Source organism: Orcinus orca, chromosome 10 (genome assembly GCF_937001465.1).
Source record: "Orcinus orca chromosome 10, mOrcOrc1.1, whole genome shotgun sequence".
Classification (NCBI taxonomy): domain Eukaryota; kingdom Metazoa; phylum Chordata; class Mammalia; order Artiodactyla; family Delphinidae; genus Orcinus; species Orcinus orca.
In genome coordinates this window covers 44807806-44833833 of record NC_064568.1, presented here as the reverse complement: position 1 = coordinate 44833833, position 26028 = coordinate 44807806, and the positions used below count along the sequence as shown (strand labels likewise).

Below are 26028 nucleotides of genomic sequence, written 5' to 3'. Positions count from 1 at the left end.
AGCAAAGGCAGGATAAATGATTGTTGCCCTTTATAGACCCATATTCAGAATAATAAGTTGGTGCGTTAGTAGTCTTAATCTGTCCAATGAGATTTGCTTTATATTAAGAAATTATGGATTTACGTATGTATGTTTATTTCAGTCTGTTGCAGTCATTAGTCTTTTGGGTGCTAAAGTTGTTCCATCTCAGGCCAATGGGAGACCGTTCTAGTCTGCTCCTCTCTACTTTCTACATGAGCCTACTACTGTGTCTGATACCTTACTTGCTTTCTGTCAACAAGATTTCACTGTTCTTGGGAAAAGTCAGCCCTAGTTCTGAAGTCAATTCTATAAGGAACCTTGTTTAATTTTAGCTGAAAATGGTGCTTCGAGAATGCAGTCTGGGTAGGGGTGCTCACTGCTGCTGGGATTGTCGTTTCTTTTAGAACTTTTCGTGGGTGAGAGCTAGGAAATATTTCTTAAAGAGAAAAGTCACAAGTTCTTTCGTACCTATACTTCCAGTTCACATTTAAAATTATGGTTTTTACCTTTTTATTTAAAATTTTAATTTCTCATAAACTGAAAGTCTTAGCTGCTATGACATTAACATGCCTATTTTCTTTAACCTATAGTTTAGATTAAATAGTTTAAAAATAATAACCATATTATTCCTAACAGTAAAACTACAAAGTGCTGTTTAAGATATTTTTGTTTTGGTTTGGTTTTTTTGGTCCTTGGGATACAATCCACTAGGTGATATATACAGTCAAAATACTGAGTTTTCAGGTCAATTCAAATGATTCTTCACTTTGTACTTCTGTCACCAGTATGATATATAATTATGTATATTTTTCAATTTGTATTACATATTTTGGCATTACAGATTTAGGGATTGCTTTGTGCTTTCTTTTTGAATCAAAGATGGTAATGCTTTTTTTTACTGAAGAGTTACAAATATACAGAAATGTGTACAAAACATAAATTTCATGCTCACTGAAATGTCACAAAGTGAAAACCCAGGAAGCTGCCACTGGTTCAAGAAATAGAACATTGCCAGCTCACGAGCACACCCCGTGTGCCCTGTCTCGATCGCTAGTCTCTCCCTTTGCTCTAAAGGTATCTACTACCGTACCTTCTGGTTCTCAATCGCTAGTCTCTCCCTTTGCTCTAAAGGTATCTACTACCGTACCTTCTGGTTCTCAATCGCTAGTCTCTCCCGTTGCTCTAAAGGTATCTACTACCATACCTTCTGGTTCTCAGTCGCTAGTCTCTCCCGTCGCTCTAAAGGTATCTACTACCATACCTTCTGGTTCTCAATCGCTAGTCTCTCGCTTTGCTCTAAAGGTATCTACTACCATACGCTCTGGTACTGTGATTATTTTGCCTGTTTCTGACTTTTATTTAAATTGAATCATATGACGTGTTCTTTGGTATCTGGCTTATTTTGTTACGTGTCATGTGTGAAATTCATCCTTGTTTTAGGTGTCTAGTTCCTTTACAGTATCACACCACTAGTGATGGACATTGGAGTTGTTTGCCATATTTGGCTATTATAAATAAATCTTGTAAAAACATTTTGATGCACTTATGTGAACTTTCTGTTAGATAAACCTAGGAGTTAGAATTGCTAGGTCATAGGGTATGTGTATGTTCAACTTTAGAGGGTAATCTAAACTGTTTTCCAAAACAGTTGTATAAACTTAAAATCCTTTCACCAATGAAAGAGAATTTTCAGTGATTTGTATTCTCATTAATACTTGGTTTTGGTATAAAATCACGTTAAATTAGTATCTACCAAGTTCTTTATTTTTAACATGAGTGAGTATTGAATTGGTTATATGATCTCTATAGAGGTGATTGATGAGTTTTATTCCTATCTCTGTTAATAGGTGGATTATATCAGTGGCAACCCTAAAATTAAACCACCCTAGCATTTTTCAAAGTAACTCTACTTGAGTCATGATGTAGTAACATCTTTATAATGCACTGTTGGATTCTTTTTGCTAATATTTCTTCTGGATTTGTCTCCCCATTTTTCCCCCCATGACATTGAGTTCTTGAAAAGCCCAAGCCAGTTGTCTTGTAGAATGTTCCACATTTGTCTGCTTGCTTTTTCTTAGTATCATGAAACTTGATGTTCTAGTTCCTGCATTTCCTATAAACTGTAAGTTAGGTTTGGAGGCTTGATTAGATTCAGGTTAAAGTTTTTTTTTTTTTTTTTTTTTTGGTAAGACTATATCATAGGTGATGTTGGGTGCTTCATATTTCATCATATCAGGAAGCATATGGTGTTTGTACCCTATTAATTGTACTTACTTGGATCACGTGATTAAAGAGGTGATGCTGTATATCTCCATTGTGAAGTTACATCGTTTTCCTTTGCAGTGTCACTTTCAGTGCCAAGTTAAGTATACAATAAGGAAATAATTTGAAGTTATAGAGATTGTAACTCGCTTGTTTTAACCTTTTTCTAAACTGAAATACACAATTTTAGTTAGTTCATGACATGTTAATGTATTAGCTGTCGTTAATTGCCATTGCGTTTTTCTCATTTCATTTTCAACAGATTAATTCACTAAGTTCATCGTGCTATGCAACATTATTATTGCCATTGCTGTTTTGAAATTCATCTAATTTTCAAGTTTATTTTGCTTTTTATGTCCTAATTTTTTTTTTTGGTAGGATAATCACATCTTGTGATTTAGTTGCTCAAAAGATGAAATCTTCTCTGAATTCTTGATTTAAGAATATTGACGCTGTTATTCAGCCTTCTCCTGAATTGGTTTTAGACTTGAACTTTATGTTAAGCAGTAGATATATGGTGATTTGAAGCGTTATTCAACTTAGTTCTCTCTGAACATTGTGTACTTGTGGAACTCTAAACACGGGACATGATGAACTGTATTTAGGGACAGTTGGCTGTTCTGGCATCTGTTTTAGAGGTTGTGGTGTAGCGTGCTCCACTTTGGGCTCTTGCTCTCTATTAAGCTGCACAATTGCACCACTTCCTCCGCTGTCCCGGCGCCTTGCATGCTGTAGCTTTTCATTACTGGAACAACTGCACATGGCAAGCTCAGTCATGGTCCTTATTTTCCACAGTCCTCATTTCCAACTTACAGCTGTTTTGAAGAACAGATGATACTTGTTGCACTTTTTGGGGATGTACATATTTTATGTACATAAATGAAATTGTTTTTACCTAGAGTTTTCCCCATGTAGCATTTATTATGCTTTTTTCTAATTATAAAATAACGTATGGTTTTCTTCTTTAAAAAATATTTTATTTATTTATTTATTTATTTATTTGTCTGAGCCGGGTCTTAGGTGTGGCACACGGGGTCTTTAGGTGCGGCATGATCTAGTTCCCTGACCAGGGATCAAACCCTGGCCCCCTGCTTTGGGAGCACGGAGCCTTAGCCACTGGACCACAAGGGAAATCTTTGGTTTTCTAATTATAAAAACTTACCTGGAAATCCTCCCACAGCGAAATAAATACCTAGAAATTCAGGATAAAATGTAACAAAAAGATTTGTAAAATACTTAGATGCACAAGAAAGGGAAATTCTCGAAAGTCAGAAATGGGGAGCTGAAATCTGAAATGGTAAGACTTTGAGGCTGTCTGAGGCAGAGCAGGGTGGTGGTTATTGCTGTTAATTTTGAGATCTGGTAGAACCTGAGAACAGTAGATGAGGCCTTCGGTTCCCCAGTGCGCGTTAGTTGGAACTAAGGCTCTTGAAGAGCTATCCCTGTAGTAACAGGGGAATTTTGCAGGGAGAATAAAAAAAGGAGCAATCCATTTATCTACACGGGGAGATAACAAGCAAGCTTGTTGATTTTATCTTCAGCTCTAGAAAGGTTAAAAAAAGTTTTCATATAAGTTTGTAACCATGGTTTTTTGAGTTCATTAATGTTTGGAGTATGCATTTATACTTCTTCCCAACTGAGAAATTAACATAAAAATAAGACCTGGGTTGGAGTTCTGGTTCTGGTCATGGTTGAGAAGCTTCTGCCAATAATGATAATGAATCTGGACAGAATATAAAAACGGAAGTAGGTAGAAGCTAGGGGGGACGCACAACTTGAAAGAAAGGAAACTGTGTGAGCTGTGTTTTCAACTGGCTTATCTTCAGGCAGGCGCTCTGAGTTCACACAGGGGAACAGAGTTCAAGTAGAACCCAACAGTCTTCCTGGATCAAGGAACTGAGTCCCACCACTTAACTTGGTGGGACTTGACCTCCAAACTCCATCTCCCCAGCACACTGAGCAACTGTTGAAATTCCTGCTCCTCTTTGACCTCTCACTCACTGCTTTCTGCTGGGGTCCAGGGAGTTTCACTCAACGCACACACACAGCCTCCAAGTTAGCCAAGGACCTCAGAAACTTTTGGAAAATTTTCCACAATTATCCCATCAAAATTTTTTTCTATCTCATTCTATATTTTATGTGTATATTATGTTGTATGTACACATTGTATGTGTTTTTGCATTGTATGTGAAATAGGTAATGTTGATTTAAGGTGAAATGTGATTACTTAACGGATGCTATCGTAACCTGAAGAGTATCCAGTAAAAACGTAAACAAAGAGCTATAGCTAATTTGGTCAGTAGAAGAAATGAAATGCAATTCTAAATTAATACTCAATCAAAAATAAGTCAGGAAAGGAAGATTAAAGGGAGAAAGATCAAATGGGACAAATAGAAAGCAAATAGCAAGATGATAGACTTAAACCATACCACATTAATAATTACATTAAAGTTCAGTGGCCTAGATACTTGAGTCAAAAGGCACAGATTGTCATACTGGATTAGAAAGAGAAGCCTAGCTATATGTAGTTACATAAGCCATACTTTAAACATGAAGATAGACTAACAACATGGAAAAAGATATACCATGGAAACACTGATAACAAGAAAGCTGCATGGCTATGTTAATAACAAAGTATATAGTAAGGGAGTTACACTAGAGATAAAGATGGGTGTTTCATAATGAGAGTTTCAATTTATTAGAAAACATTAACAATCCTGAATTTGTAGGCACCAACCAAGAGCACTTTAAAATAAATGAAGGGAAAATTGACAGAACTAAAAGGAGTAGACAAATCTGTTATTGTTGGGTAATTTTTAAACAAGCAAGACAAAGTCAGAACACAGAAGATTTGAATGATATGAATGAAATTGAAATAATTGACATTTATAGAATACTAATTTGAACAACTGTAAAATATTTACATTCATTTAAAATGCACACTGAATATTCACTAAGACCATAAAGTCAGCCATTAAACATATCTTAACAACAAAGGATTAAAATCATTTAGAATATATTCTCTGACGACGATGGAATTTAGAAGTTAATAAGAGGAAATCTAGAAAATCCCTCAAATATTTAGAAATTAAGCAAAATACTTTTGAGTAACTCATTTTTTTCCCTCTTTTTCCATCAGTTTCATGATTTATTTTTATTGAAGTATAGTTGATTGACACTGTTGTGTTTCAGGTGTACAGCACAGTGATTCAGTTATACATAATATATATCTATTCTTTGTCAGATTCTTTTCTCATAGGTTATTACAAAATATTCAGTATAGTTCCCTGTGCTGTATTGGTCCTTGTTGGTTGTCTGTTTTATATGTAGGAGTGTATATATGCTAGTCCTGGACTCCTAAATTATCCCCCACCCCTTTCCCCTTTGGTAAGCATAAGTTTGTTTTCTATGTCTGTGAGTCTCTTTCTGTTTTGCAAATAAGTTCATTTGTATCTTTTTTTTTAATTCCATGTATGAGCGATATCATATCTTTCACTTAGTATGATCATCTCTAGGTCCATCTCTGTTGCTGCAAATGGCATTATTTCATTCCTTTTTTATGGCTGAGTAATATTCCATTGTATACACATTCTACATCTTCTTTATCCATTCTTCTGTTGATGGACATTTAGGTAGTTTCCATGTCTTGGCTATTGTAAGCAGTGCTGCAGTGAATTGTAATAGTGCTGCATGTGTCTTTTCGAATTAGTTTTCTCCAGATACACGCCCAGGAGTGGGATTGCTGGATCACAGTGGTAACTCTAATTTTAGTTTTTCAAGGACCCTCCATACTCTCCTCCATGGTGGCTGTACCAGTTTACATTCCCACCAACAGTAACTCATGTGTTAATGAAAAACTCTGAAGAGGATTTAGGTAAATTTTAAACTGAATGATAATGGACACCTAACACATCAAGAGTTTTGTGATGCTGTTGAAGTGGGAGTGAGAGGGAAATAGTCCACAGCTTTAAATGCTCAGAGTAGAGCACTAGCTATGAAAAGCCGAACACATATCCCAGTTGCCTGGAAGGCTTGTTAGAATGCAGATTGTTGGACCTCACCTACAGAGTTTCTCATTCAGTAGGACTGGAGTGGGGCACAATTTGTATCTTAATAGATTCCTAGATGACTTTGTACTGCTGCTGGTTCCAGGACTGTACTTTGAGAACCACTATATGAGAAATCAAGAATGTTCTAAGTTCCAATTTAGGAAGTTTAGGGCTTCCCTGGTGGCGCAGTGGTTAAGAATCCACCTGCCAATGCAGGGGACACAGGTTCGAGCCCTGGTCTGGGAAGATCCCACATGCCGCAGAGCAACTAAGCCCATGTGCCACAACTACTGAGCCTGTGCTCTAGAGCCCACGAGCCACAACTGCTGAGCCTGTGTGCCACAACTAATGAAGCCCACGCACCTAGAGCCCATGCTCTGCAACAGGAGAAGCCACTGCAATGAGAAGACCGTGCACCACAATGAAGAGTAGCCCCCTCTCACTGCAACTAGAGAAAGTCCGTGTGCAGCAACAAAGACGCAATGCAGCCAAAAATAAATAAATAAATTTATTAAAAAAAAAGTTTAGGAAAAGGAAAGCAAATTCAACCCAGTGCAATTAAAATAAAGGAAATACTAAAAAATAAGAGCTGAAGTCAATGAACTGGAGAAGTAAAAGTATATAAAAACCAGTAAAACTGGTAGTTCATATGTTGATAAACTTATTAAACTTGTAGCCAAATTGATCAAAAGAAAATAAAGAGAAAATACAAATAAGCCATGTCAGGACTAAAAGGGAGACAGCAAGGGAGTAGATCCAGCACTCAGGGTACTAAGGGGGTCATATGAATAGCTTTATGCCTACTTACTTGACAGCTTAGATGGACAAGTTGTCCGAATAACACAACTTTCTGGAACTGATAGAAGACAGAAAAATTTGGAGAACCCTATGTGTGTGAATACATTAATAAAAAACCTTCCGCTCCAAACAGCTCTGGGCTTCTATGAGTTCATTGGTGATTTCAGCCACCACCCTGCCCATATATTAGTGTGTGTGTGTGTGTATGTGTATGTACACATATATAACAGTATATACATTGATATATGTTTATATTTACTCAGCATCACGTTTACTTAGCTTTATGAGAAAGTACAAGATGGGCAACATAGCATGAATGATAACAGGGTAATTGTCCTTAAATCAGAAGGGACACAATTCACTGTCACAGGAAGAAAGGATTAATAAATGGAGGTGGAGTGGGGGGTATGATTGGTGGTGGGAGAATGAGGGATCTTGTATCTAATGGCTTCTGACAATGGAGTACCTCAAGGTCACCACCAGAAAGAGGTGGAGGAGAAGATATGAAGTTGTCATTTCAGAGAATGGGAAAGAGAATAAAGCTACACAGAAACCAAGTTTGGTTTGTTTCACCTTAAATTGTTTATCACAATCTGCCTAGTTGTGTGATGTTCTCCAGAAGATAGTTGGGTCTTTAATTAAGGGAGGACTTGAGTCTGTTGAGGGGAGAGAGTGGTCATTTCCAAACCCTCTTGCCTAAGGCCTTACAGTTTTAGGTCTTTTCTGTTCAGAACCCAGTCTATGTAGGAAAGCATGTAAAGAAAGACATGTGAGAAGGTGGTGGGATCATTGGCTTGGGTGTTTAAAGGAATATTGCTGAAGGGCTTTGAATAAGGAAGCTTGAGAGAGGTATGAGTGAAGGTGAGAGGGTGTCTGAATTGGAGAAGTATTGGGGATACTGTGAGGGTTCTGGGTGTGACTGTGGATGAGTCGTGGTAGAGGAACAGGTCAAGGGACCAAGTGTTATGAGCTCAAGGGACCGTTGTGTGGTCAGGGTTCCAGTGTGTCTCCCATAGGGACATCCACTTGGCTGAAAGTGAGGACAGGAGTATAGGTGGGGAGGAAGGTGGTGAGCCAGGAAGGAAGCCGTGTCCTCAGTGGACAAGAAGCATGAACAGGGGGGTCAGTAGCCAAGGGCACTGAGGAGAGAGGACAGTGTGATAAGATGATGGGAGACTCAGAATCACAGGCCCTTGGTCAGGACAGAGGGTGTGAGAGCATCAGCAGGAGTGAGGAGGAATGCAGCCTCACCCAGCCTCAGAATACACTTGGAGTTCGGCTAAGGATGTTTGCTGCTTGGCAGGGCAACAGGAAACAGAGAGAGACGTAGGTTTTCCACGTAAATCTCAGGGAAAACGATCTCTCTCTTCTTTGGATAAAGTGCTATTGATAAATTTGGCCCACCATAAGGACTCGCTTAACAACAGTGCCGCCTGTGTGAGGGTTTGTGTTACGGCCAAACACAGAGCACTAGTCAAAATGTTGCCGGTGGGAAGAGCTCTTAATGAATTAGTTAGCCATGTTTTTGTGAATACTTTTCTTTCTAAAACCTGCATTTGAGCAGGATTTTCTTGTTGATGGTAATTTATGAAAATGGTGCTAGGTGCTTTCCTGAAAAAACTACCTCTACCTTGTTGGGCTTATATTTCCCCCCTTTTCACAGGTATCGGATGGCCCCGCAGGGTGCTTTGTACCCCACTGCTGCCTCATGTAGCATCCTCAGCAGTTTCTGTGCTGAGCGGCTGTAAGACGCCATCTTTCACACCAGGCACTGCGCCACCGTTTCTGGCTTGTTTGAGGGCCTGAGCTGGGACTGATTCTCATTTATAATTCTTCCTCGTGGTTAGTTTCAGTGAATTTGCCCTTGTAACTTTCTGCTAAACAAACTTCTTTTTCTGTTACTTTATGGACAGCATGAGAGACAAATTTGTTAAATAATAAAGCAAGGGTTGGATAATATTCATACCTTTGTGTAGAACGAAGTGAAACGTTCTGGGTTTATTATATTAAGCCATGAGGCTGAAGTGCGTATCGTTTGGGGAATTGCCATATTTGAATCACTTTTGCATACAAATTAAACATCTCACATCAAAGGATATTTAAAAGGCATGCTTCCTAATTTCTTATAATAATAGAATTCATTTAATTTCTTACCTGACATCTTGTAGAACAATTTTCAGCCTCTGTGTTTGCTGCTCTAATTTTTATGCTCATTTTACCTGGACTATGAACATACCTTTGTTATAATATTTTTAGGACAGCAGTTGTGAGGCTTATATATTTGAATGTGATATAATTTAGTAATCCTTGGGAACCTAGCAAAGCATCACATTTAATTTTCTGTTAGATGAAAGAAACATGGGAAGAGAATTGGTGATGGAAAGAATTGCAGAGAACACAAAATGAGAGCTGATTCCTGAAGCAGAAAAATGCAATTTAAAAATGAGCTTCCCTTATATTTCTATTTGAGGAGTGTGGAAAAGATGACATTAAGAATATAGTGACGGGCTTCCCTGGTGGTGCAGTGGTTGAGAGTCCGCCTGCCGATGCAGGGGACACGGGTTCGTGCCCCGGTCCGGGAAGATCCCACATGCCACGGAGCGGCTGGGCCCGTGAGCCATGGCCGCTGAGCCTGTGCGTCCGGAGCCTGTGCTCCGCAACGGGAGAGGCCACAACAGTGAGAGGCCCGCGTACCGCAAAAAAAAAAAAAAAAAAAAGGAATATTGTGACAAGTAAATAATACTAGTTGTATATAGCAAGCTCAGAACTACAGTATTGGAGCTATGTCTTTGTGCCATAACTTTTAAATTATTATACATCGAAAAGAATTTTAATAAAGGACAATGGTAACTTGACCTCTTAAGGAAACATTTATGTCGTGAGCATGATTGTCTTCTGCTCTTCCCAAGTAAAATGTCATTTAACCCTCCATAAATAAATAAATAAATAAATAAATAAATAAATAAATCCTTTGCCCCCCAGTAGATGCTTACATTAGATACAGAAGAGGGGACCTGCCACCGTGTGGCCATACCTGGAATATATGTCTGGCTTGGTTTCTTCTGCCTGGCCTGGAATGGCCTCTTCCTCTGTCTGTGTCAGGTTTAGTTTGTGGTCGCCAGAAGGAAGCAGAGAAGAGTGGAAGGAGGGTATATGCCTCTCTTTCTGGTATGGCTGCCAGGAATTGTGACTATAGTACCCTATGTTGGTAAAAAGGCACGTGTTCGGACAGCATTGCTGTTCTCGTCTCCGTAGGTAGACTCTCGCTGGAGGCCTCTGCAGGCTGCCAGTGTCTACTTTGCACCCCTCTCCTTAGCCTCTGCCACCCAGTTGCCATCTGTGTACATCGATGCTTGAGGAGTAGTCAAGAAGTGGGATTCAGAGGCTGATTCTCTGATACTGAGATGACATATGAATTCTGTGTCCCTGGTGATTCCAGCAGTTTCTTTCCCTTTTTAAAAAATTTGAGTAAGACTAACTCAAAACTATAAAACCAGTAGTTTGTGAAGGCTTAAAAGGCCATTGCTCAAAATGAAGCCTGACAACTTATTAACTGGTCAGTCTAAGTGTACGATATGGGGTTCCACCATTCCTTTCCAAGGTGGAAAGGATGAATCCAGCTATTGGGGTGAACCTGTCATTTTCAGTATTAATTGATTTCACAAGGTGATAAGGAAAAACTGGCAAGTGAAGCTTTTCAAAGGGGACTACCATTCACCCTCCCTACCCTGTGGCACACTCAAATTGGGATCATTCAATGATGGTTTATTTACAAAGGGGTGATTGAGTACAAGGGATGGTGCCGTTTTCCAGGGTTGGTAATAGTAGAATTGTTCTCACCTTTCGGTCCCGAAGGAATAAGTGGGTTGGGGAACTCCCTGGCGGACCAGCGGTTAGGACTTGGCACTTTCACTGCTGTGGCCTGGGTTCAGCCCCTGGCCACGGAACTAGGATCCCAAATGCTGTGTGGTGTGACCAAACAAAAAAAAAAAGAAAAAGAAAAAAAGTGGGTTGGGATGAATGTGGTTCCTGGAGCCCAGAAGGAGATGCGTTTGGGAGGCTGATTGAAAGGGGCAGGACCGTGGATGGTGGAGTTGGCACAAGTGCAGGGGCAAGGATGGCTGATCCGTACCTGGAATGGGCATCTCTTCCTGTGAGGGCACAGTGCTGTCCCCTCCATGATCAGAGGGTTCCAGTGTAGTCAATCTGCTGCTGGCCGGCCGGCCAGGCCCTCCAGGGAATGGAACTGTATCATGGCTCAGTATTGGCCTCTGTTCATGGCAGGTTGGGCACCCAGCAGTGGCAGTAGCCTGGTCAGCCTTGGGGAGCAGAAGCCCATGTTGTTGAGCCTATGCATTGCCTCCATCCTTCCCCCCACATTCTTTGTACATGGCCTCGTTGAGCGAGCACCAGTGTAGCTGGTGAAAGATGCTGCCTGGCATCCGCGGGATCGTTCTGCTCTTCCAGCTGACTGGTGATGCCCTCTTGTGGGCATTTATATGGTGGGCTGTGAATGTCTTTACACTCTGTTCCCATTCCAAGAGCCCATCTATACCTCTCTCCCCCAGACTTTTTTTTTTTTTAGTACAGTTGTTTTCTTTCTAAGTATTTGACCCCCTGGCAAGCCTATTAGCTACTGCTTTCTGAGTTGGTACAGATGCATCCCTAAGTCCATCTCTCTCTGGGCAGTGCATGTACATTTACCATAAACAAAGTCCTGCCCACTCAGAGGATTTCCTTTCACCGCTGTCCTTCCGGGCCCCCTTTGGGTGGGATTGCACTGAAGTGGCCATCCACTTGGTACTGGTGCTGAAGTACCATGCAGATCCATGTGTGCACCAGGTCTATTTATGCTTTTTCGTCCTGGCAGGGAGGAAATGTAGAACTCCCTGGAAAGTCACGGGGATGGGCTGAGGAAGGGCGAGGCAGCTGAGCAGTGACAGCAGATACCATGGGAGTCCGAGCTGCCTGCATATGGAATGTGAATAAGTGAATCTGCTTGGCTTGAGCTCCTATGTACCATTTCAATTTTAAAATAAGATGCTACTGTGCATAACCAATTTTATGGCAACATCCGGTTCATGATGGGCAGATCAGGTCCCGAAGTATCTGGAGGCAGGCATTCAGTCTCAGCCAGGGCCCAGCAACAAGCCAGGAATGGCTTTTCAAATGGAGAGTGACGGTCGGCAGAGGGGAGGGCAAGGCTTATTCCAAAATCTGGGGCATCTGTGCTGTGAGTCTGCCACAGGGGCTTGCCACGGGCTTTCTATAGCATCCCTTTCTGCCACAGTCAGTTCTGACGGTGATACGACACGTCTGCTGGGTCTGGCAGACAAGCCTGGACCTGCTGCAGAACTCCTCCTTGGGCCTCTCTCAAAACTGGCAGCCGTATCAATGATCACTAAATGGTTGGAGCCTCTGAAGTCCAGATGGGCTCGCTAATCATTGGACCTCCTAATCGTGGTGGGTAGTGCCAGGTGTAGCAAATTCTGTCTCACTTTAGAAGGAACGTAATCACATGCTCCAGGACCACTGGATTCCTAGGAACTTCACCAATGTTAATAGACCGTGAACTTGTGGCAGGATTTATCTCCTACCCTCTGGCATGTAAGTTAGGGTGCTGCTCACTAGGTCCAGTTAGCATAATATCATCGGTGTAATGGAATAGCATGTTGTCCCGCAGAGTATCAAGATGATCAGGGTCCCTCTGGACCGTATTATGACAGAGTGGGAGACTTGATATAGGGGCAATTCAGCAAGTAGAAACAACTTTTTTTTTTTTAACACTGATTGGCATAGAAAAGAAAGTACCAGGGGCTGTATTGATTTGCTTCTGTAAAGATGCCACATCTAAAATTGCAGCTACAATCAGCATTGCCATCTGATTAGATTTGCAAAAGCTGTAGTCATTCTGCATGACCCAAGTGGACTCTGCCCTGGCCTAACAGGAAGTTAAATGGGCATGTGGTAGAAATCACTGCCCCGACACCTCTCAAGTCTTTAATGGCACTGATCCCTACTCGTTGATCTCCATGGATATGATTTGCTTTTGGTTTACTGTCATCAGGTGGGCAGGCAGGGGAGGTTTTCTAGTTCTAGTTGCTGCCACTTTGGTCCTTCCTACTCTAAATAGGGATCTGTTGTGGGAATCCTGCTAATTAATATCTTTTTTCACTGTGTGTTCTAGGGCTAGGAAAATAACCAGGGCTAGGTGTGTGGGCCCACTGGACAGATGTGAGATGGACTTGGTTAAGACTCCACGCAGCCCCAGGCCTTAATAAGCTCCTCCTCTGACTCCTGGAGTATAGTGGCACCTTAGGGCTTCAGAGGTCAACCCTCGTTCAGAGCCAGTATCTAGTAAGTTCAGAGAGTCTGAGCACTTCCCTTTCCCCAGTGCTCCGTCATGATAAATGGCTGAGGACCCTCTGGGGAAGCAGAGTGCTGGGACAGATTCACAGCATTTACCTGTGGCCAATTTGTAGGCGTCTCTGTCAAGGGGACTTCAGCTTAGTCCAGGAGCTCTGGGTCTGTGAACCAGCTTGGGCGTGGGATCTGGATAAGAGGCTGTGAGCCCTTGTTACGGGGGTTTTCGTTAGGTCTCTGCCCAAATAGACCCAGACATTTTCTTACTATATGTCAAGTATCACCTTTGTAGGCTGATTTGATGGTCAGTTTACCACTGTCTGAGATTCTAATGGGTCAGAATACTCTGATCACCAAATTGCCCTGTGACTCACTGTGGCACTTGTACAGTTAAGTGCTGCCATTGGTCTTTGCTATCCCTAAATTCCTTTGCTCCCTCTGTGATCAGACCCAATTCCATCGTCAGTGTGTCTTCCCACTGTCATTTCTGACCTATAAAGGATCCCGCTGCAGAGCTGCTCAGAGGCGCTGGTGCCCGCCCCCCCCCCAGCCATGTTTCTTAGGCCCTCCCAGGAGAGGTGGTTTAGGGGGATGGCTGGGCAGATTGCACTTTGCAGAACCATTCCAATGTTTCCAGTTCCCTGAGCTTTCAGACTCTGTCCTGTGTAGCAGTGGTTCTCAACTTTAGTGGCTCATAAGAATTCCCGGGGGGCTTTAAAAATTCTTATGTCCAGGCTATCCCCCAGACCATTTAAACCAGAATCTCTGGGGGTGGATACAGATAGCTGTAGTTTTTAAAGCTTCACAGGTGAGTCGAATGTGCAGACACTGGAGTCCGGCAGTAGTGATCCTCAGTGTGGTTGAGGCCATCAGCATCAGCATCTCTTGGCCCCTCGTTAGAGTTGCACACCCTTAGTGCCCACCCCAGGCCCACTGCATGAGAAGCTCTGAGGGCAGGGCCCAGTTTTCTGTGTTTTTACAGATTCTTCAGTGATTCCGTTGCATACTAAAATTTGAGAACCAGTGCTCTGCAGTATGCTGGTGAAATCCTAGCGTTTTTGACCTCATTAATTAAAGGCCATCATTAAGGCCACATTTCAATTGGTCAACCTAGGAAACTCCCAGGTGTTTGAACCTCTGGCCTCCAAGGTGAGAGGCATTGTGACTGTGAGCTGCAGACCTGCTTTTTTTAAAAAATTAATTTATTTTGTTTATTTTTGGCTGCATTGGGTCTTTGTTGCTGAGCGCAAGCTTTCTCTAGTTGTGGCAAGAGGGGGCTACTCTTCGTTGTGGTGCGCGGACTTCTCATTGTGGTGGCTTCTCTTGTTGTGGAGCACGGGCTCTAGGCGTGTGGGCTTCAGTAGTTGTGGCACATGGGCTCAGTAGTTGTGGCTCGTGGGCTCTAGAGTGCAGGCTCGGTAGTTGCGGCGCACGGGCTTAGTTGCCCCTCGGCATGTGGGATCTTCCCGGACCAGGGCTCGAACCCCTGTCCCCTGCATTAGCAGGTGGATCCTTAACCACTGTGCCACCAGGGAAGCCCTGCAGACCTGCTTTGTTTTGATTCTCAGGGAAGATTTTTTTTTTTTTTCTTCCCACTGCTTCATTCAGTACCAAGGTCTTGAGGTTCCTTACTGCCCCCTCTTGCAGGCTGGTTCACTTCTTATTCGTACATCCTTGGGGTACCAACTTAATGTGAATGATTTCCTGTGTGATAGCACACCATGCGTAAGCCCTAGAGTTTGTGTCTTGTTCCATTTCAGAAGGTCATTTCAAGGTCACAAAGATTCACCCACACGCCTGCAGGGTTAAAGTGTCTTGAATGCTTACCTATTTCTTTATTTTCTTGTTTTCTCTCTGTTTGAATATTCTTTAAGTTTCTGTCTTTGAGATTTCCTTAATTTTTTGCCAGTTCAGCTATGCATTTTGTAAGGATATTTGAAAATATTTTATCTGGCATTTTACAATTACTTTCCATGGGAGGCATCTTTAGGATATTTTGTCTGCCATCTGCCAGAAATGGACAAAAGCATTTTAATGATTAATCAGGTTTTGAACTACAGATTTATTACAGATTTATTGCAGTTTGACATTGGATTTCTTAACCTGTATAGCAAGATTTCTCAGTATACTTCTCATTCGCAGCTTTTCTGGTGATTGGTGCTTTGCGACACTGGTGTCAGTTCCATGATATAAATGTTGACGGCAGATCTTAGCTGCCACGCAAATGATCTTGTACCCTAAGATACGGGTGCAGTAGTTTACTGACTTGTTTTGTCAGTGATTCTTTTAAAATGGGAAAACGTCATCTTTCCTCTGTATCATTAGAGTGGTCTCTGTGAACTGGATGATTAGCGCTGTGTCTCAGTCAGGATATGACTTGCTAAAGATATGGTAATGGAGACCATCAAAATCTCAGAGGCTTAAAATTCTCTTGCTGCAGGCCTAGGTGGCTCTGAGGGCAGCTGCCCTCAGCATTCCAGGCTGCTTCCAGCTCACGTGGCATCTCCATTCAGCAGGATGCTTTCATGTTTCCTGGGGCAGGGGAATAGAGTAGGGAAAATTGCACGTAGGTGTACATACATCATTTCTACCCAGCCAGTTGGTCAGAACTACTCACATGGCCCCACCCAACTCCAGGGGAGCTGGGAAGTATTTTTGTATGTCCAGGAAGGGAGGGGAACTGGACGGTGCAAGTACTGTTTACCGCTTTTGCAGGTTGACTCTGCCTAACTTAAGCATAAAGGGTATTTATTAGGGGAAATGAGCAAGGTCAGAGACGCCAAGAGGAGGTCTGGAACAGTCAGGACCTGGGAGCTCCACAGGGCCTTTGGAGCAGGACCCTCTTGGAGTCTTGCTTGGGACCATTGCTAGAAGGAATGAGTGAACTTCAGCTGTTCCTTTATTCTCTGTCACCCGACTCAAGGTTCAGATTTCTGAGCAAGAGCCTTGGCTGTGGGAGGAAAGATGTTTCTGAAGGGAGCCAGGGGCCCTTGCAGGTACCATGTTTGGAGGGCTTCCCACACAGTGCCTGCTTTGTCATCCCACAGACCAAGCACAGTACAGGAGAGGTATTTCTTCAAAAGGAAGTTGGGTGATGTTAGGAAGAGGGATTGGGTGACTGTTGACCAAAAAAATGACACATTCTTTTGCAGTTGGAATTTGTTGACATCTAATTAAAAAAAAAAATCCAGGAACTTGATAAAGTTTGTGTACCTACTACTTCCAAACTTTTTCTATGGCTGTAAAAGACTGAGAAATTTACTATGCATTTTATTTGCTTTTCCTGATAGTTCATAATCTTTAAGAGAAAAAAATCCACCAGTTACAGGTTGTTTGTTTACATTTAGGCCTTGACAGGGAAGTGACAAGATAGCAGTCCTTACTTCTCCCTGATTATTTACTTTTAGGAGTTCGATGCCACGTAGTTACCCAATTAACATGCAGAGAATTAGGGATTAAAGTTTACATCCATAGACGCTATTTTTTTTTAAACATCTTTATTGGAGTATAATTGCTTTACAATGTTGTTAGTTTCTGCTGTAAAACAAAGCGAATCAGCTATATGTATACATATATCCCCATATCCCCTCCCTCTTGCGTCTCCCTCCCACCCTCCCTATCCCACCCCTCGAGGTGGTCGCAAAGCACTGAGCTGATCTCCCTGTGCTATGCAGCTGCTTCCCACTAGCTATCTATTTTACATTTGGTAGTGTAGATATGCCAACGCTACTCTCTTGCTTTGTCACAGCTTACCCTTCCCTCTCCCCGTGTCCTCAAGTCCATTCTCTACGTCTGTGTCTTTATTCCTGTCCTGCCCCTGGGTTCGTAAGAACCATCTTTTTTTTTAGATTCCGTATATATGCATTAGCATACGGTATTTGTTTTTCTCTTTCTGTCTTACTTCACTCTGTATGACAGACCCTATGTCCATCCACCTCACTACAAATAACTCAGTTTCGTTTATTTTTATGGCTGAGTAATATTCCATTGTATGTATGTGCCACATCTTCTTTATCCGTTCATCTGTCGATGGACACGTAGGTTGCTTCCATGTCCTGGCTATTGTAAATAGTGCTGCAGTGAACATCGTGGTACATGACTCTCTTTGAATTATGGTTTTCTCAGGGTATATGCCTAGTAGTGGGATTGCTGGGTCGTATGATAGTTCTATTTTTAGTTTTTTAAGGAACCTCCATACTGTTCTCCATAGTGGCTGCATCAATTTACATTCCCACCAATAGTGCAAAAGTGTTCCCTTTTCTCCACACCCTCTCCAGCATTTATTGTTCGAAGATTTTTTGATGATGGCCATTCTGACTGGTGTGAGGTGATACCTCATTGTAGTTTTGATTTGCATTTCTCTAATGATTAGTGATGTTGAGCATCCTTTCATGTGTTTGTTGGCAATCTGTATGTCTTCTTTGGAGAAATGTCTATTTAGGTCTTCTGCCCATTTTTGGATTGGGTTTTGTTTTTTTTTTTTGATATTGAGCTGCATGAGCTGCTTGTATATTTTGGAGATTAATCCTTTGTCAGCTGCTTCATTTGCAAATATTTTCTCCCATTCTGAGGGTTCTCTTTTCATATAGACGCTAATGTTAAAACTTTGATATCCAGACATCACCAAGGAGAACTTCTTACAGTGTTGCCACATTGCAACAACATTTTTAGTTATTAGATACAGAATTTTTTTTTTCTTCAAACAGGTTTACCATCTTTCTGTTCCTGCCTCTTCAGCCTTCTCCTTCTGTCTAGTGTGTTTTCTCTCTCTCAAACTTTTTAAACCAACACTTGTGAAAATGAGAACTTGAAGTTTCAAGTCTACAGATCTGAAATGCAATACCCAAAGAAATCTAAGATTTAATAAAATTGAAGAAAGAATTATGGGGCTCTTCTTTTATGTGCCCGAGCTCTGTTTGGGACATTGAAAATGGTGTTCTAAGAAAGGAAAGGGCTGGGCAAAGTGGTATCAATTGGAATTCTCTGTTCATTTGAGATTGTGGAATGCCTCTTACTTCAGGGATTGGGGAGGAGTACTGAACAGTATCTAATTTAGAAGACTATGTTGTTGTGATGGCTTTTGCTATATCTCCCTTTGGGAATAGTTGCATAGGGTTTCAAAAATGTCCCTTTGGCCTAATAAAACACTGGGTCTGGAGTTTAATTCAGTTTCTATTTGTAGCTGTTAATTGTATACCAGTTAACATGGACATTTAAAAACTATAATTTGAGAGTTAAGAGCAAGCAAACTCTTTCTGCAAGTTCAGAATATTAGTTTTATAACTGCAGAACTTCTTACTTCATCATCTTCCTGTCTTTCTGCCTAAGAGGCTCAGTCCAGGGTATGTGAGATTGAAGCACATTTGACCTTTTAATGTCGATCTGATGATTTCAGATAAAGCCAAAAGAGGCCTGGCTTCACTTTGTCAGAGTTGTTGTAAAATGGGTTTTGATTTCAAAATAGTTTAGGAAATAGCATTACAATCTTAAATTACTAGAAATAAGCAACCCATCATGCCCGTGGTTGCAGAAGGATAGTTTCTATTAGGGTAATAGAACCAGTGATGGTGTAGATATGCCTCAAAGCATAATGATACTAGAAATGAGTCCCCCCACCAACCCCCTAATTTTCCTTAGGTTTTCCCAAAACGCACACAATAGTAGCATAATACTTGAATATCCCATTTTTTTAATCTCTTTTAGTTTCAGTGTTAGAAGGCCAGGCAAATTTTTTTTTTATAAATTTATTTTTGGTTGCACTGGGTCTTTGTTGCTATGCAAGGGCTTTCTCTAGTTGCAGAGAGCGGGGGCTACTCTTCGTTGCAGTGTGTGGGCTTCTCATTGTGGTAGCTTCTCTTGTTGCGGAGCACAGGCTTCAGTAGTTGTGGCATGCGGGCTCAGTAGTTGTGGCGCACAGGCTTAGTTGCTCCTCAGCATGTGGGATCTTCCTGGACCAGGGCTCAAACCCATGTCCCCTGCATTGGCAGGTGGATTTTTTTTTTTTTTTTTTGCGGTACGCGGGCCTCTCACTGTTGTGGCCTCTCCCGTTGCGGAGCACAGGCTCCGGACGCACAGGCCCAGCGGCCATGGCTCACGGACCCAGCCTCTCCGCGGCATGTGGGATCTTCCCGGACCGGGGCACAAACCTGTGTCCTCTGCATCGGCAGGCGGACTCTCAACCACTGCGCCACCAGGGAAGCCCACAGTTTTCCTTTTTAATATTAATATTTCTTTAAATTTTTATAGAACAAGTGGAAAACCTATACAAATAATATTGCAGGGAAACATTATTTGTTGTGTATTGTTTAGTGGTATCCAAAGTTAATTTTTGCAAGTGAGATGTCATGTTGCTGTGGCATTACTGGCATAGATTATATGATGTTTGTCAATTTACAAGACTGAGCTCCAAAGCAATTTCTCTTTTGCTGGAGGCGGTTCAGTTTTATCTCTTTAAGGGTCTGCAGCATTAAAATGTTTTTAATTTCCTGTGATGCTTACTGATACAAAATGCCAGTGGATGATAAAATGGAGAAAGGCTATATGTCCCTGCTATGAATTTTGTGAAGCAGAAAGTTGGATCTGGATTTTAAATTTAGTATGAGGTTGACTTGAAAAGAAGTAAACCTTTTAGTCTGAGATAATTGTAGATTCACATGCAGTTGTGAGAAATAGTACAGAGAGACACTGGGTATACTTCATCCAGTTTTCCCCAATAGTGACATCTTGGAGAACTATCGCGCAATATCACAACCAGAATATTGACGCTGAGATAGTTAATGAAGAGAACAGTTTCATCCCCACAGGATCACCCTTATTGCCCTTTATAACAACACCCTGTTCCCTCTGTCTCACGCCCCTCCTTCCAACCCCTGGCGACCACTAATCTGTTCTCCAATTCTGTACTTCTGTCATTTTGAGGATGTATGAATGGAACTGTATGGTCTGTAACCTTTCAGAGTTGGCTTCTTTTCACTTAACATAATTCTCTGGCTATTCATCCTGGTTGTTGCACGTGTTAACAGTTTGTTACTTTTTTTTTATGATTTTTTTTTTTTTGATGTGGACCATTTTTAAAGTCTTTACTGAACCTGTTACAACATTGCTTCTGTTTTATGTCATGGCCCTCTGGCTGCGAGGCATGTGGGACCCCAGCTCCCCGACCAGGGATTGAACCTGCACCCCCTGCATTGGTAAATGAAGTCCCAACCACTAGACTGCCAGGGAAGTCCCAACAGTGTGTTACTTTTTATTGCTTAATAGTATTCCTTAGTATGGCTGTACCACGGTTTATTTAACCATTTACCTGATGAAAGATACCTGGATCATTTCCAGTTTGGTTAGTTACAAATAAAGCTGTTGTAAAATTGATGTACAGATTTGTATGTGGATGAAAGTCTTCATTTCTCTGGGATAAATGCTGATGAGTTTCTGGGTTCTCTGGTAGCTGCATGTTCAGTGGTTCATTTGTGTTTTAGAGAAACTGCCAGCCTACCTGTACCATTTTACATCCCCACCAGCAATGGTATGAGTGATCCAGTTTCTCTCCATCCTCAGCAGCAGGTGGTGGTGTCACTCTGTTTTATTTTTGCGATTCTGATAGGTGTGTAGTGATGTCTCATTGTGGTTTTAATTTGCATTTCCCTAATAGCCAGTGATGTTGAACATCTTTTCATGTGCTTATCTGCCAGTTGTATAGCTTCTTTAGTACAATGTCTCTGTGCTTTTGGTATCAAATCTACTCTTTACCTAGATTCTGAAGACTTTATCTTATTTTTTTACTTCTAGTTTTCTGTTTTACATTTAAATCCATGATCCATTTTGAGTTGATATTTTGTATAAAGTGTCAGATGACTTAGGTTGATGTTTCCTTTTTGTTTTTCCTGTGGAGAGCCATTTGCTCCAGCAACATTTCTTGAAAAGATTGACTTCCCTCTGTTGTATTGCCTTTGCACCTTTGTCAAAAGTCAGTGGGCCATACTTGTATGGAGCTAGTTCTGGATTCTCTGTTCTGGTCCATTGATCCGAGTGCCTGTTTCTCTGACGATGCCACACAGTCTTGTTTACTGTAGCTGTATAATAAGTCTTGAAATCAGGTGGAACAGTTTCAACCACCTTATTCTCCTTTTTCAAAATTGTTTTGGCTCTTCTGACACTTCTGCTTTCCACATGAATTGTAGGATAATCTTATTGATATCTACCAAAAAAATCTTGCTAGGATTTTGATAGGAATTTCAATAAGCCAAGCTGTCAGTTTGAGGGAAATTGACATCTTTACCGTGAGTCTTACTATATATGAACATAGTATATCTCCTTTTTGTATTCATTTATGAGATGGTCAGTGAGGAGTGGCCACAAGAGTAGAGAGAGGAGAGGCTCAGGAAAATAAAGTTTATTATGTTTACAGGTCCTAGAGACAGGCATGGCATACAGGGCCATATGGAAAAACGCCAAGGTGGTCAGGAGGCAGAAAAGCGGAGTGCTTAAGCCATAGTCTTTATTGGGGTTTGCACGGGAAAGGCGAGGCAGGATAAACACCTTAGAATTGGCTAGTCTGAATAATTTCAGCAGGCTTTGGACTATAGGAAGAATCTCTCGTTGCATGGTACCTGGTCCTGGGATGATGAAGATGAAGAATATTGCCTCCTGAAGTATAAGGGCCAGATAGAGGAGGTATGGCTCTGGATTGGCGAGTTTGCATATTAAAGACATACTCTCCTGGGCCTTTGCTACCTCTAAGAATTGGCTGGCCCTGGGAGGGTAGGGTCATTCTCTCCCCAGCCAGAAAGGTTTTTTTAAGATGTCAAAGCATCATATTGTACAGAAAATAAAATACACAGACACACACACACACACACACACACACACACACACACACACACACATACATCTTTTCATTTATTTAGCTTGTCTTTGATTTTTTTAAAAAACAACATTGTTTATATTTATATTATACATAACTGTATCAGTCTAGTGGTGTCATCATTTTACCCATTCAAGTGAAGTATAGAAAACTTACTTCCCTTTTCAACATTTAACCTCCCTCATTTTTATATAGTTGTCTTAAATATATCCTCTAAATACATTTAGAACCAAATCAAGCATTTTCCTAACATTTACTTCAACCATCCAACATAATTTAGAAAACTTAATAGGAGGCGGAAAGCCTATTGTATTTACCTGTATTTTTGCCTACCATGTTTTTGCTTCCTTCCTGATTTTCCAAGGTTCTTTTTTTTTTTTTAATAATTTCCTTTCTCTTTAGAATACTTCCTTTATCCGTTCTTTTATGATAGGTATGCTGGTGACAAATTGCTGTTTTTGTAGGTAAAAAGAAAAGGCTGAACATTGTTAATTTCACATGGGTTCAAGGTAATACTAGTGGATGATCAGTACAGGTTGAAAGAAAAGGAAGACTGTGTGTAGAAGTGACCTGCAAGGGCTAATGTGATGTATATGATTCCTTTTTCCTCCTCAACCACTTTATATGGGGGATTCACTGTGTGTAAGGCAGTGGGTAGTGGGAGTTACACAAGGTGGTATCCGTGTACAGGGGAATACTACTCAGCAATGAAAAAGAATGAACTATGTATAAACGTAACAACATGGAAGGATCTCAAATGCATTATGCTAAGTGAAAGAAGCCAGACAAGTAAGAATACATAGTATATGATTCCATTAACGTAAACTCTAGAAAATGCCAACTAATGACAGAAAGTAAGTCAGTGGGAGGAGAGAAAGTTAGTGAAATGGAGGGATTACCAAGGGAACTTGAGCAAACGCTTGGGGGTGTTGCTATCTTGATTGTGGTGGTGATTTCACTGGGACGTGCATAGGTCAAACATATCTAATTGTACACTTTAACTATATGCAGCTCTGGAAATTCCCTGGCGGTCCAGTGGTTAGGAGTCGGCACTTTCACTGCCGTGGCCCTGGGTTCAATTCCTGGTCAGGGAACTAAGATCCTGCAAGACTCACGGATGGCCAAAAAAAAAAAAAAAAAAAAAAAGCAGCACATTGTAGGTCAGTTGTAACTCAATAAAGCTGTTCATAAAAACCCACATCAACAAGTGTGCCTCCCATGCGTGCCTCTTGTGCAGCTCCCTGATGTGTAACTCCAAGTTGTCCACACTCTTGTTTTACAATGCGGGACCAGTGATTACATGCTGGGATGTTGTAGCATCTGTCAAATTGCTCTGAAAGTTTTAAAGTGCTCAGTTTCAGTTTTTAAACTTTTTTTAAAAAATTTATTTTATTTTTTCTTTATTTATTTTTGGCTGCGTTGAGTCTTGATTGCTGCGCACGGGTTTTTTCCTCTAGTTGCGGCGAGCGGGGGCTACTGTTCGTTGCGGTGCGCGGGCTTCTCATTGCCGTGGCTTCTCTTGTTGCGGAGCGTGGGCTCAGTAGTTGTGGCTCACAGGCTTAGTTGCTCCGTGGCATGTGGGATAGTCCCAGACCAGTGCTTGAACCTGTGTCCCCTGCATTGGCAGGCGGATTCTTAACCACTGCTCCAACAGGGAAGCCTTAACTAATTTTTAAAGTGAGATATAATTGACATATAACATTGTATTAGTTTTAGCTGTAAGACCTAATGTTTTGATATATGTTCAATTTAAAAACTTACATCTTGTCACAGTAAGAAATCATCCTGTTTGTGCACCATGTTTTCAGTTGCATGCACTGTTTTGGAGCAATGCTTCACACTATTTATATGCAATTTTTCCCCATCTCATTCTATATGTATCATTCTGAAACCATTATACCCTACTTCATGGTCACAGTATCATTTGATTAGCCTGTGTTCTGGGGTATACATTCTGGCATGGAGCACATGGGATTTTCTCAGCATGAGTCCTAGGAAATTAACTAGATCTGATAAAACATGCTGCCAGATTTCAAAGTGGATTATAGTGGAATGTTGGTATAATGTTGCCCCACTTGTATTTTTGAAGGAATCATTTAAAAGTTTCATGCAGTGTAAGAATTTTTCAAACTGGGGTGCGCTGGAGCATCCCAGGGATCTGGCATGGGAAAATCTGTGTTCAGATTCTGGTTTCCAAGTGGACTGGATGGCATGGGGGCAAGCTGCTGCAACTCTCTCAGCCTAGGTTTTTTGGCTTTAAAGATAGAGCAACGGTTCCCTCACAGCAGATTGGCGATATAGTGAAAATGCTCGGTAACCTGATAAGTGCTGTAAGTCGGTAAGTTTATTTCACTGGGTGTATTTGTATCTTCGTCTGGGAGAGTTCCTGTTTTTTTCCTTCAGGAATAAGGCCCGTATATTGAAAATAATTTGGAAGCCAGTTCTTAAAAATGCAAGGTGAATTTTGTAGAGTGTCTTGCCTGTTACATATAGGCTAAAGAACCAAGAGATACACATGAAATAATAGACTTTTTCCCTCTCTTTTCAGGCAATTACTCTCTTAACCGAATTAATTAGGGAAAACTTCAGGAACAGCAAATTAAAACAGTGCCTTTTACCAACCCTGGGGGAGCTGATCTATCTTATAGCCATCCAGGTAAGATTGTCTGGTTAACTCTGTTGTTCTTTGATGTGTTCTGACATATCATGGCGGATATCAAAATCAGAGTTTTTTGATTTTGCCCCTTTGAGCACACCTAAGGAATTCAGGAAAATTTTTACCTCTGGAGGAGAGAGGCTCTCAGTGTCTTTCTGACTCTTCTTCTATCTCTCCTTGTCTGTCTTCCCTCTCCCCCAGTGCCCCTTTTTCTTTAAAGTGTAGGAGATTCTCAGGCTGTATTTTAAAACCAGTGGACCAGAGTCCCCAAAGTACTTCCTAGGTTGCTGCCATCTTTGACTCCTTCATGCAAGAGGGTCCTGTTGGTTCTCCCAGTGTAAAGGCGCCATTATTATTTAAAACACTATGTGTAAATATAGCTCTTAACATGGCATGAGAATGTGTGACTGCAGAATTTGACTTCTTATATTTGGGAATATATTGAATAGATATCGATAAATTATGAGTTATTCATTTCATGTGATGCTCTGAGTGTTTTAATGAGTACCAGTAAGTTACAAGTTAATCAAAAGTTCTCTCCTTGTACTTATGTTTTGCTTCTAGAACTTGCTTAAATGTTATATAACCTGAGTATCCTTAGTATCTAAATTGACTTTCTGGATGATCATCATTTTAAGGCAGTTAACTTAATTACTATAAAACATCAGTATTTAAAATCATTTAGTTCCATGCTTAGTATTGATAGCCTGTACAGCAGATCTCACCTCCTTAGTCTTCGTTTTCATAAATGTCTTGGCTATTCCTGGCCCTTTACATGTCAGAATAAATTTTAGAATCAGATTGTCCAGTTCTGAAATCATCTTTTGAACCCTACGTTGACTATACAGAAATACTGCCGTCTTTGTGATTTTGAGTCTTCTAATGCATGTTCGGGATTGTACTGCATCTATGAGGAAAGTATTAGCACATTTATGATATGTTGTCCTTTAATGCACACAAAAATGGTGTTTTCATGTATTTATATTAAAAGATTTTTCATTTAAGTCATTTAAATGATT

The 26028-nt window shown here is 41.1% G+C and overlaps 1 protein-coding gene across 13 annotated transcripts in view; it reads left to right on the top strand.

Moving 5' to 3' along the window:
* ULK4 (unc-51 like kinase 4) overlaps nucleotides 1–26028 on the top strand; it is a 529281-nt gene that overhangs the window by 65122 nt on the left and 438131 nt on the right. For all 13 annotated transcript variants that reach the window (XR_007469880.1, XR_007469879.1, XR_007469881.1 and 10 more), the window contains one exon: nucleotides 24902–25009. Coding sequence is in view for 10 of the 13 variants with exons in the window: in XM_049693609.1 (XP_049549566.1) it covers nucleotides 24902–25009 (108 nt within the window). In the remaining 3 variants the exon portion in view is untranslated. The remainder of the gene's footprint in view (nucleotides 1–24901; nucleotides 25010–26028) is intronic.